Source organism: Azolla caroliniana, unplaced genomic scaffold (assembly GCF_043228905.1).
Source record: "Azolla caroliniana isolate FFs.n. ecotype wild unplaced genomic scaffold, voAzoCaro1.0.p SCAF_5, whole genome shotgun sequence".
NCBI lineage: Eukaryota > Viridiplantae > Streptophyta > Polypodiopsida > Salviniales > Salviniaceae > Azolla > Azolla caroliniana.
In genome coordinates, this window is record NW_028230440.1 from 20,703,024 (window position 1) to 20,716,789 (window position 13,766).

The following is a 13,766-nucleotide window of genomic DNA, read 5'->3' on the forward strand; positions in this document are numbered from 1 at the left end:
TGGAAAAAGAAGGTTAGGGCATGAAACCCCCTAAAGCTTCTACAAGTGTCTCTCCCCGTAGGCTATAAATCCAGGATTCACTAATTCCTTAGGTGGGAAGAATGACAAACCCTAATCCCAGTCACCCGAAAGGTTTAGAAAAGATCGCAAGCACAAAAACCCTATACCCAAAATACTTTAGGATAGGTAGTTGCAACCTAAATACAAGACCTTGCCCACACACACACACACACATACATATAATATGTATAGCTAGCCTAGCACTTTATCTAAGAACTTACTTTTAGCTACCACTTTAGCTTTTAGCTTGTGAGTGTATAGTACTCGAGGTCGACAAGATCCTCTGCTTTTACGATGCGAGGCTTTTGTTTATTATATAGACGTGCACCCTACTGTATATAGTAGGCGTGATTGAGAGGATGTGTCCGTTCTCCTTTCGTTTCCTTCGCATCCACGTGCTTCAAATCGTGCGACCAATTTCTCTATACTAAACTCAACCGCAGGATCAATGGGGGGACCCCCCCTTCTCTCTCTCTCTCTATCAAGTGCCTTCTCTTGAAGCGAGTGTTCGGAAGAAAAAAAACGGACATGTTTTCATGTCGGGGAGTTAGGATTTAATTGCGTCGTGTGTAAAAATCGGGAAAATCAAAAGAAGGAAGAAGAAATCATGGGAGAGGGTTAGGAAGGGTTTTATGTCTTGTCTTTCTTCTTCTTCTTCTTCTTTGGTTCAGTATATGTATACATATATGTGCATATGTATGTGCATACATCTTCTACATGCAACACACACACACACACACACACACCATTAGAGAACATTAGAGCTTCAGTCTAATCTCTCCTCCCATTCTTACTCTTGTGTTTTTTTTTTGGATTCCTCTGTTCCTGCCTCCTCTGTTTTCTTCTTTTGTATCCTCTGTTTTTTGAATTCCTCTTGTTTTTTTATTGGATTCCTCTGTTTCTGTATGATCTGTCTTTTGCTTCCTCTGTTTTTTTTTTTTGAGGTTTTTTTGGATTCCTCTGTTTCTGTATGATCTGTTTTTTGGTTCCCCTGTTTCTGTATACTCTGTTTTTTTTGGATTCCTCTGTTTCTGTATGATCTGTTTTTTGCTTCCCCTGTTTCTGTATACTCTGTTTTTTTTGGATTCCTCTGTTTCTGTATGCTCTGTTTTTTTGTATCCTCTGTTTCTGCCTCCTCTGTTTTTTGCTTCCTCTGTTTCTGTATACTCTCTCTTTTCTTTTGTTGCTTCCTCAGTTTCTGCCTCCTCTGTTTTTTTTGTATGCTCTGTTTTTGTGTCAAGAATCTGCCTCTATCTCTGCTTGTATCTACTCCTTCTCCATTAAAATCTACTTATGCTGCCTCTCTCTCTCTCTCTCTCTATTTCTGTCCAATCTAATCTAATCTAATCTAATCTAGTCTTAAGTCTAGTCTGGTCTAGCTGTCTCTGTTCCCCTCAGTTTCATTCCCATTGTCTCCATCTTTCCCATGGATCCTAGAATCAGCTGGCCATGGAGAAAGAAGGCTCCTGGCAAATCAGACTCCTCTGTTTCCTCTATTTCATCTCCAGCTCTATCTTCATGCTCAGCAACCCTTCCTTCTCATGCTTATGAAGACCATCAGGCATCTAAGTGTTGGGCTCACCCCGGATCAATCCCAGATACTCACAAATATCAGGTAATTTTTGATGCTGCACCCTGCTTTTCCTTCTCTATACTGAATGGAAAAATCTGCAGGATTTTTTCCTATTGCTTTTCAGAGAATTTCCAATAATTGTTTTTTCTGGATTTTCTTTCCATATGAAATTCCCTATCATTTTCTAGAATTTCAAATGGAATTGCAGGAGTATTTCCATCACTTACGGGGGATTTTCCCATTGTTTTTGGGAAAATCTCCATCACTTTTGGATGATTTCTCATCATCCAATGTTTTATGGGAAAAAAAGTTACTCAAAATTCAGCTGCGCCTAGGACAATTAGTACCTTTATTAGCGTAATTAAGCTGTTCCTAAAGTGCCGTTGCCTGTAGCAAAGATTAATTTAATGACCAGATATTAGCAGTAATGTAACTGCCCAATAGTTCACGCACTTCTTCAAAGCATAACTGGCAAGTGAAATTTAAAGATAATAAAATCATATCAGTAAGTGAATTAATTATTTCTTCTTAATTGTTCTGTAATTGAATTAATTGTGCTTGATTTTATTTTCTTCATAATCGTGCTTTGAATGAAGTGATTTGTGCTGCAACGGGTCATTTTCGGTGATTAATTCTCTTAATATGCTCATTTTTTGTATTGATTAATTCTCACTTGAAAGGACTCAGAATTCAATTAAGTATTTAGCTTTAATGCTTTCTAGTTTCTTCTATTTCACATTACATCCATGGAAGCTTCCATTCTTGCTATGATTCTAGGGTTTTCTAGTACTTTTTTTAAAAAACTTTTGAGAAGCTGTCCATCTTCATTGTGATTTAGTATGATATTAATCTATGATAATAAGTTTGGTTTGAGCATTTGTAAAATTAATTGTACGTGATGACTGAGTAGGAAAAGATGGAGGTTTCCATGGATCAAAAACCTACTATAGATTTCAAATGCCAACAAGCTTTGGAAGCAGAGGAGAAGAAAGTGCAGATCCTCACTCAGAAGCTAAATGCTTCCTTGGAAGCCTTGCTCAGTAAAGAGGCCATGGTGAGACAGCATGCCAAGGTAGCAGAGGAAGCCGTAGCAGGTCTTCTTTTCTTCATTTCTTTTTACTTCTTAATACTCAAATCGTGCAGCTTTAAACCCTAAACCCTAAGCATAAACTGTAAAATTAGACCTAGAAAGTAAACAGTAAGTAGTCATAAACAATAAAAACTAATAATTAAGCCGCAAACACTAAGTTTAAAACGCTAAAATCTAAATCTAGAAATTAAACCCTAAACACTAAAACTTAACCCTAACTGAAAGACCAAAACACTAATACCAAAATCTAAAATCTACACTCTAAGTCTAAAGCACTATACTTTAAACCCTAAACCCTAAAATTTAATCTAAAATGTAAATGATAAATTATAAATCTAAGCCCTAATTCATAAACACTTAAACGTATATTCTACAGCCTATACACTGGATTCTAAACTCTAAAACCAAAAAACTCAAATCTAGACCCTAGCCTCTAACGTCTCAACACTAATCACTAAACACTAAACACTAACACTAATATTAGTGCTAAACACTAAAACCTAAAAACTCAAATCTAGACCCTAGGTTCTAACATCTCAACACTAAAACCTAAACCTATTTTCTGCAACTTTTTGTTGACCTTCCTATCCACTTCCGTCTGCAGGATGGGAAGCAGTGCAAGTTGAGGTTTCAGGCTTGAGAAAAGAGCTAGAAGTATCTCTTCAGCAGAGAGCTTTAGCAGAGAGAAGAGTGTCTCATCTAGAAGAAGCTTTGAAAGAGTGTGTGAAACAGATGAGGTGTGCCCAAGAGCAACAACAACAGAGAATGGAGCAAGCCATGGATTCTAAATCCCAAGAATGGAACAAAGTAAAAGTAGAGCTTGAAGAGGCAGTCGCAGAGATGAACCAAAGACTAATGGAAGCTCAAGCACAGAACACTGCTATGGCTAAATCTCTACAAGAGAGAGCTAGGGCTATACATGAATGCCAAGAGGCTAAAGCAAGGGTAGAAACAGAGTCCAGTTTGCAACAAGTAAAAATGGAAGCTCTTGAGAAGGAAATTGGAGGTTTGAAGTATGAGCTATATATGCAAAGCAAGGAACTCGAGATCTTAAACAAGGAGAAAGAAGAGAGTAGCAAGGCTGCAGAAGGAGTTTATAAACAAAATTTGGAGAATGTGAAGAAGATTGGAAAGCTTGAAGCGGATTGTGATCGTCTTCGAACTCTTGTAAGAAAGAGGCTTCCTGGGCCGGCAGATTTTGCACAAATGAAAATGGAACTAGATGCTTCGTTGAGAAGAGATTCACACAGTAAGAGGAGAAGATCAGCTGGTCTTCTTCATAGCAATGCGGCCTCTTCTCCCACGTCACCTCTAGAATCACATCGATATGTTATCCGTGCTGACGTGACCAATCATTCGAAAGACATGGAACTCATGGAGAGCAAGTTGCTGTTTCTTGAAGAAGAGTCAAGAATGCTGAAGGAAATTCTAGCTAGAAGAGATACTGAGCTCCAATCACCTAAACAAAAGACTGAGAACAATAGTTCTGCTGCTGATCCATCACAAACTAGCATAACTGAGGATGTAGCTATGGATAGGTTCCTTTTGCAATCAAAATGTGTAGTAACAGGTTCATCTTCAGAAAGATTGGATGATGACGATGATGAATTAAGTTGCTCTGGATCTTGGGCATCTGCCCTCATATCGGAGCTAGATCATTTCAAGAATAATATGTCTTTTGAGAAGCCTAGTGGCCAAGATCGATGTAAAGCTCAGTCTCGATTACAGTTAAAGTTTTCTGAAAAGGACCAGACGACGTTAAAAACTCTTTCAAACAAAGATTCAGAGTTACAATCTGCCAATCTGATGTGCAAAGATGCAATAACTAAGTTGTCCTCTGCTTTTGAGATGTTAGGAAAATCTGACATGGATCCAAATGTAACAGCTGTTATAACTGAGGCCCATGAAATTATGTTGAGATTGGATGGAATCCTCGATGAGATGCGAATTGCAGTTGCATCAATTGGGGATACGTCAGATGAAGATTGTGGTAATTCTTCTCCCGGCGCCACAATAGTCAATGGATCTCTTGAAGAAATCTCTCCTCCAGCAATGAATGCCAGCAGGCTTATTCCTGATTCATCAATAAGAAATGCCGAGTATGTAGCAACATCTGAGGTATCTTCCGGGGAAATAGCTCATGTAAATGAAACTGAGGATCAGCATCCCAATGAAATAGTTTATGTAAATAATGAAAGGAAGCCATCATATGAGCAAAAAAATGAAAATGTGGATCTTGATATAAAGGAAAACGTCGAGGTTGATCCAGACGAGAATGAGATGGGGGCTAATGAAGAGATTGAAATCCAACAAGAGTTAGTAACAAGGCATGATAACAAAGTGAGTGAAATCCTACAACATCTTTGCAATACCCAAGAAGAGCTAAAGGTAGCCAATATGGAATCTGCAGATGCAAAAGTCATAATTCGTGATCTGGAGAAAAGAATGTTAGGTATTCTCCGAGAGCAGGAGAGGGTACTTGCTGGGGAAGAAGATAAGATGAGAGAGATGCAAGGCAAGGCAGAGTCACAAATGAAAATACTTGAGAGCAAAGTGGCCTCTTTAACAGCAGAACTTGAAAACCGAGAAAAAGAACATGAGGAGATGATTGCCAAATGCACCACACTGGAGGCAAAAATCGAGGAGTACTAGAACAAACTCTTTCTCCTTTCTCATATTTGGCAAATTAAACTGTGTATTTTAAAGTAATGAATTGTATCTTGTTTTTGCAGATATGTGAACGAGGCTGACCGTAAAAGTTCTTGGATATTAGAGGTTCAAGAAGCACATGCAAACAAGGTAGTAATAAGGGATACTAAATACCATGTTGTGAGAATTGTTGGATGGCTGTCTATTTATGTCATATGTGTATGTGTACATGTGCATTCGTCATTAGACCATGTACGTGCAGTAATAAAAGAGAATTAATGATCATAATCTATTGTAATTACCTCACATTTGTGGAAATTCTGCAGGAGAAAGAGATAGCTGCAGCTAAGGAAAACCTTGAAGACTGCCAGAGGACTATTCTTATCTTAGGGAAGCAACTGTCAGCACTTACTGATGCATCGGAATCTTTCACTTCGAGCATGTCCATGAACTGTAATCATGAAAGTTTCAATCGAAACACGTTGATAACCAAGAACTCTTATTGTGGGGAGTGTGACCAAAACACACCGAGATCCAAGAATTCTACTCACAAGCGTTCCGAATCATTCACTTCTAGCGTGTCCATGAACTGTAATCATGAAGGTGTCAATCCAAATGCATTAATAACCAAGAACTCTCATCATGGAGATAACGACCAAAACACACCAAGATCCAAGAATTCTACTCATGGAAGCCTTAACCAAAGCACAACAGTAGCCAAGAGCTGTAGGTTCAATATAAACACATCGTCAATGAATTGTAAATATGGAGGGGTCAGCCATAATAACACATCTTCGATGCATTATAATCATGAAGGTTTCAATTGTAACACAGCCTCCATGAACTGCAATCATGGTGGATACACTCAAAACACACCATCCACGAAATGTAATAATGTTGGGTACAATCAAAACATGACATCCATGAATTGTAACCATGAGGGATTGGATCAAAAAACAGGGGTAAGTTATGGAAGGTCAAGCCGGACACATCACCATAGTCGGAATTATGCTCACAGTGGCTCAGTAGACTTATCGTCATCACAAAGAATAGACTCAATGAGGATGGGTCATGGAAATCATCGCCGATTGTACTCAGAAGCAGAGGTTAAATATGCAATGGAAGGTTCAGGGATTAGGAAGGTTAGTAAGAAGTATTCGGTTGCCGAGCATCTGCGGATGGATGATGACTGCTCCGAGAACAGCTATAACAGCTATAGCACTGGGAGCTCGCCATCCATTTCTCCGAGTCAGGAAGTTGGCGGAGTTCGGAGGAATCCAAATGTGAACCTGTCCGTTCGCACCTCATTAAGAAGGTCGATGGCAACTGCAGCAGCACCATCACCATCACCACCATCATCATCATCTTCAGCAACAGCAATGACGGTAACAACACCAAGAGGAACGACAAGTAACAACAGTCACACTACTTCAGGATTCAGTAGATTCTTCAATAGGAACAAGAAATGAAAGAGGAATCGAGAGAAAGAATCGGATCATGTGGTCAAGCGAAATCTATAACTTGTGGGTCATGGCTTTAGATGAATTCCAAACAATCTCCATGTGGCGCTACAACATTGCAATCTCACCATGACCTCCAAGAGCACTCTTATTTGGCCCTAAACATCCATATACCAATATAATACCCTGTCTTGATGACACTCACGTTAGGAGTTGCAAAGTATATCAATTGCAGTTCTTTTCCAGTTTTTCAATAGGGCGCCAAATGTTGAAACATTCGGAAGTATCAATCCACATGACTAAAATAGGCATCAATCTCTGGTTGCATGGGATGTGATTTGCAACTTGAATGAACTTTAGAGCTTGATTGCACTTGCGAAACTTCACTTCACCTTAGCCATATCTTTGAGCCACCCATGCAAACCCACATGTCCATGAGCATGATTCAACGGTCTAAAGGTTATATGATCCAAAAACTTTAGTAGTAGACTGATGTAAACGATAGTAGTACTATGTTTAAAGCTTTGTAAAATTAATTTTGGATGGATTTTGTGTGGACTATGAATCAAATGCTTATTTCCTCCTACGAACAAGATTTTGGGCACTTTGGATCATTTGTATAGCTTACAGCAATAAGGTCTCTAGTTAAAACCAATTGTAGGAATTCAGCTCTTTTAGCAATCTCTTAGACAATCTCTATTTGATTAGCCATAGGTTTGGGATGTCCCGCTTCAAACATACTCTTTTAGGAATTTTAGTATTTGCTCAGCACATTGTACATTTCTCACTATTATTTTGTGGTTTTTCATCACACCATGCCACAATATGGTCAAAGACTGATTTGTCACCACTAGCTACATTTGGAACATAGCTTTAGGCTTGCCACTATCATATAGTTCTTACACAAGGATTCAAACACATATTGGTGAAGATCATTGATATCTAGTTGTGATTGAAAAGTTTGGATATAAGAAATGGCTAAACAAAAGTACTAATTTATGGTGCATGTAGACAACAAGGTATAATGGTGTTTTCCAATTTTACACTATGCTAGCTAGCGATGGTGAGGTGAATGGATAACTATGAAGTTTTCCATAGTCTATGCCAAAGACCTGCTATCATTGACTATGAGTTATGAAATTTGGGACCAAACTTACCCAATTATCCATTGTTGTCACAACCTTAAGGTTTTATAGTATTGGTTTTAATCTAGAAATAACATGCTACATTTGTAGACAATGATAGTGACTAAAATCATTCAAACACACCATCAACAACAATAACAAATAACTTGTGTTAATCATCAAACTTGTGGCTAAGTGCTAACATCTTGATTAATAATATTAAAAAAAGATTGATCAATAAAATCTCAAAATCCATCTTGACACATGCAACTCTACATTCAAGCAAAGAAGAATTCTTCATGTTTCATCATTTATATCCTTTTTCTAGGAGACAAGATTGAATTTTATCTCATTTTCACAAAATATTGAACTACTTATATGCAAAACCTTGATTGTCAGATTTGCATCACACCTTTTTGTCTGATTAATGCTACTTAAATATTTAGACTTAAGAAGTTTCGAGGTTTTCTTTCTTTGTTTGCCAAAACATGTCTTGTTTTATTAATCTTGTGAGAGCAAATTGTGATCACTACATTTTTTTGAAACCAGTGGCAATTCACAGATATTTTGGTTGGCTGAATTTCTTTCTGTAGAATGAGGTGCTATGAGTTTTTAAAATTTTGCATTGTATTTATCATGATATCATGGAGCTCTTATTTGCATTACTGATCAAAGGATATAGATGTGCACTATCCACATAATCATGGAATCTGACTATAATAGAGGAGAAAATACACTTGGAAATAAGCATACCATAACAGATACCAAGGATAGCTCTGTGATGTCTTCCTTTAAACTGATGTAACCACATATAAAAAAAGTATATTATAATGATTCAAACTCATGTTCTTTATGGAAATAAGAAACCAAAGAAATCTGATACTACAAATTTTCTGAAGCCATCAGATATAATGCAGTAAATGTTGCGAAAAAATCGTGTCAAGTGATATTGTGATAAATATAAGCAGTGAGTAACTTTGTGAGAATCACAAGGTCTTGCACAGATTTCTCAATGTGTAATAAGCCCTTTTGCCTGGCAAAATCTCAGACCAGAATATGTCATGAGACTATATCACACATCATTATCAACAAGTCCATCCAAAACTAATGCAGTGTTCACTGTGATGAAGCTTTGCCATCTCCATTTGTACATTTATACCACTTATTCTGTTCAAGTTCTCTATAATTTTCATTAGCAAACACATTGGTCTCTATTATCACAAGCTAAACACTTGGTGTACATCTATTTTTCATCAGCAATAACTCCTGCTTGCACAGCAATAACTCCTGCTTGCACTATTATTATCCTAATGTTGTCTATCTCTGCACACTTCAAAATGACTGAATTGAATTGAATTTGCTCATTGAAGCCACCAGGTTGAACATTTCCTTCTTTCTTTTTATTTATCAAATACACCCATTTTCACTATCCAATTCTCCATCAAATCACTGAACCACAAAACCATTTAAACTGAAACTACCGTTAGAAAAAATAAAATCCAAACCGTTAAAAACCGCGATTTTGTGGCTCGGTTTCGGTTTTTCAACTTAGATCAAAATTCATTTTTAAATTTTTAAAAATTTTCATTATTTCAAATTTTAATTTTTCAAGATTTTAAAGATTTTTCCTAAAATGTAAGAATTAGGCTTAAAAATGAAAAGGTTGTTTAAAAACAAAATTCTAATTTTTTTAATTATCAAACTATTTAAACTGCAGTTTCAAACCGTTATAACCGAACCGAACCATTTAAACTGTTAAGTAGTTAAGCCACGGTTTTGTGGCTCGATTCGGTTCAAACCAATCTATTACCAATTGTTATGCCCTACGCTGCCGAGTGCGCTAGACCAGCTACGAGATTCTTCACATCGGTTAGAGATCGAGATGTAGGTGGAGAATAGATCGATCATAAATGTATGCATATTCACGAATAACATCTCGAGGAATGAATTCGCTAATCATGTCATCGCGGTGTGGAAATATGAGGAACGTTGTTTGTTTGTTGCTAACCTGGTGATGCGTTCACCTCTTTAAGCAAGCCTTTCGCCCACATACACCAACATGTGAATGACTAGGGTGCCTGGGGCCTTTTATCGCTAGAACTCAAGAGATAGTGGGGGGGAAGTTGTTCAAGGACAACACCATTAATAGTAACATGAATCCACAACAACCTCATCAACAATGAACAATCACAACACTATTGCTCATGCTAAAGTCAAACACTCGAGCTACACCAAATAGGCTCCTGATTAGGACCTCGCAAAGGGTTTACAATTAGATCAGGCATGGCAAATTGCTATTGCACAATCGTGTAACATCTACTTTCAATTGTGGGGTCTCCCATTATCTTGGCACAAGGTTTCATTCACCATACTCAATCTCTTAGATGGAATACTGTCCATTCCAACAAGCAACTTTGACAACTCGTAGTTTGAATGCAACTTGATTGTTTCGATCCCCTTTGGTGTTGTCGAAAGTTGCTTCGAGCCTAATGACACTAGTGGTCCTATGTGTATCAATGCAAAATTAGGACACAAAGAGTTGCATGTTCTTTCCTCATGGCCACATCCAAATCAAATCAAATTCTAGTTGAGTAAGGGCTATAGATACCTCAACAACTTGTCAAACTTGTTTCGCAACACAAAAAAGTTTGGTTGCCTATTTCTAGCTTTCAACTTCTATACAAACAACATTACGTTATTTTATGCTCTCCTCTCTCCTCTTGTTGTAACTAACAACATGATTGCTTCCATTCTCCTAAATCATTTGTTTTTAAAATAATTTGGGTGGTTGTTCGAGGAATACCAATTGTCACGGATCATAAACTCAAGAGACAAGCAAGAAGATAACCAAATGGACAAGAAAGAAGATAGTATTAAAGGAAAGACTCCATAACTGGTGTTGTTCACCTTGAATTCCTTCAAGGTGAACTCCTCTATTTATACTACATGGCATGCATACTTATTGCACGCATGTGAATCTACAATAGAGCATGTAGGTATGCATGCATGTGCCAAGTGTAAATACTACAAGGGAGCAACTATGCACATGATGCTAGTAAAATAATAAGGACCAATTACATACATAACTAGTACTAGATATCTTGGTTAACTCATAATACTAGATTATAACATGGTCGTGTCAAGAGTTCGAATCTTGACATTATCCCCCCTCTTACGCCGCCTTCCCAAATCGGCCGCTGGTTTGTGGGGATATCTGTGATGAAAATCTTGGACGACCTCTGGGGCATTTTGTAAATTTGCCGATGGTTCCCATGTGGCCTCAAACATGGGGTAACCCCTCCATAGGACGAGGTATTGCAAGTGTCGACAGTGCCAACGCGAGTCAAGGATTTGGTCGACCTCGTATTCCTCCCCTGTCGTCAATTGCACAGGTGGTGGTGGTGGGGCTTGACGTCCTGGGAGTTGTGAAGCACAATGGGGTTCGAGGAGGGAGACATGAAAAACATCGTGAATCCAGAAGTGGGATGGAAGGGCGAGCCGGAAGGCGACGGGATTGATGCACTCGATGATACGGAATGGTCCCAACTTCTTGTAATCAAGTTTCGCACATGGACGAGTAGTAGAGATGTGTCGACGTAACAACCAGACCATGTCTCCAACGACAAAGTGTGGAGTGGAAGATCGATGGCGATAAGCCTGCTTCTTGTATCGTTCACTAGCAAGACTAAGCTCCAAGGATAAATCATGATGTAGTTCTTCCAAAATGCGGGCGCGATCCTCCGCCGAAGGGTTCACGGAAGTGGTAGGAAGGGAAATGTTGAAGCGAGGATGTAAACCATAGTTGGCAAAGAAGGGAGTGACGCCAGTCGATGCATGGAGAGAATTATTGTAGGCGAATTCCGCGAGCGAAAGTAAGTTGACCCAATCATCTTGTTGGTAACTAACCGAGCACCGAAGATACTGCTCAAGGATTTGGTTGACACGCTCCGTTTGCCCGTCAGTTTGGGGGTGATAAGCGGAGGACAACTTGACAGAGATGCCTAAAGTTTGTAGCAGGCGCTGCCAGAAGTGAGAGACAAACTGGGGTCCGCGATCCGAGATGACATCATCAGGGAGTCCATGCAAGTGTACCACATTGTTGAGTAGGAGATGCACCATTCCTTCTCCGGAAATGGTTTTGGAGCATGGAGTGAAGTGAGCCATCTTTGTAAACCGATCGACAACGACCAACACCGAGTCATAGCTATTGACCAAGGGTAGATCAGTTATCAGGTCCATAGAGATAGAGGCCCAAGGACGACGAGGACATGGAAGCGGCTGTAGTAAGCCGTATGGCCGATGATGAATGGCTTTGGAGCGAGCACAAACCTCACAACTCTTTATGTATTCTTTGACCAGCTTCCATGGTTGTGGCCACCAATACCCCCGAGAGATTAGCTCGAGGGTTTTCGCGACCCCGAAATGACCTGCAAGTGGGTCATCGTGGCATTCCCGCAACACCCGGGTGCGACATGGGCCCTCTGGGATGTATAAGAGATGATCTCGGAACAACAAACCCTCTTGTATGGTGAAGGTGTCAAGATCCTTCCTTTTGGTCGCCTTGGAGGGGTTTTGCAGACTATCTCGAATCTCATTGGCGAACGCATCAGTCTTGGATGCATCAGTGATTTGTTGGAGTAAAGAATCATCCTGCAACATACAAGTGGCAAAAAGATGCAATTGGTCGGGTTTCAACAAACGTCTAGATTGTTGAGCATAAGCAGCATCCCCAGGGCGGAGTGCAAGGCCAGCTCGTCGAGAAAGGGCATCAGCCTTCCCATGTTGGCCACCAGGTTGAAATACGATCTCAAAATCGTAGTTGGCGAGAAATGTCGACCAACGGGCCTGCCTTCGATTCAAAGTACGAGTGGTGGAAAAATAAACTAAATTTTTATGATCAGTCACTACCTGGACACGATGTTGTGCGCCGGCCAAGTAGGGTTGCCATTCGTCAAAGGTAGCAATGATAGCAGCAAGCTCCTTGTCGTAAATGGGATAATTGATTTCGGATGCCGTAAATTTTCGGGAATAGTAAGCCACTGGGTGCATTAGGTTGTTGTCGTCTACCTGGGATAAGATGGCGCCAATGGCAAAGTCAGAGGCATCGGTTTCGACTTGGAAGGGTTTTGTGGGGTCGGCATGTAGCAGCACTAGGGCAGTGATGAATGCGTGTTTGAGTGAGTCGAACGCATTTTGTGCCTCCGAGGTCCATAAAAATGGAGTGCCTTTATGGGTGAGAGCGATAAGAGGTTGTGCTAGGTGGAAAACCCCTTGATGAAGCAACGGTAAAAATTCGCAAAGACGAGGAAGGATTGCACATCTTTAAGTTGCCTTGGAGTCGCCCACGCTTGAATGACAGAGACCTTCTTCATATCCATGGTGATGCCAATGGGCGGGATGATGTAGCCCAGAAATTCGATCGAGGTATGGTTGAACTCGCATTTCTCGCCTTTGGCATAAAGGCCATGCTCGCGAAGTTTGGCAAGAACTAATCGGACTTGGCGAGTGTGCTCCTCCATGTTTGGCGAGAAAATGAGAATATCATCGAGGTAAATGACAACAAAAAGATCAAGATATTCCCGGAAAATATCGTTCATCATATGTTGAAAAACTGCGGGAGCGTTAGTAAGACCAAAAGGCATTACCTTGTATTCGAAATGCCCATACCGTGTTCGAAATGCGGTTTTCCATTCATCCCCTGGCTTGATGCGTACTAGATTGTACGCTCCACGCAGATCAACTTTGGAGAAGACACGCGCAACTCGGAGCCGATCAAGGAGTTCGGGGATCAGAGGTAGCGGATAGCGGTT

The 13,766-nt window shown here is 39.8% G+C and overlaps 1 protein-coding gene across 1 annotated transcript; it reads left to right on the forward strand.

Moving 5' to 3' along the window:
• The first annotated feature begins 1,440 nt into the window (after nt 1-1,440).
• On the forward strand, nt 1,441-7,380 carry LOC147864396 (uncharacterized). The gene is made up of 5 exons (XM_087320189.1): nt 1,441-1,675; nt 2,544-2,727; nt 3,328-5,368; nt 5,456-5,522; nt 5,699-7,380. The coding sequence occupies exons 1-5, from the start codon at nt 1,487-1,489 to the stop codon at nt 6,839-6,841; spliced, it is 3,624 nt and encodes a 1,207-aa protein (XP_087176315.1). The 5' UTR covers nt 1,441-1,486; the 3' UTR covers nt 6,842-7,380.
• Nucleotides 7,381-13,766: the final 6,386 nt, after the last annotated feature.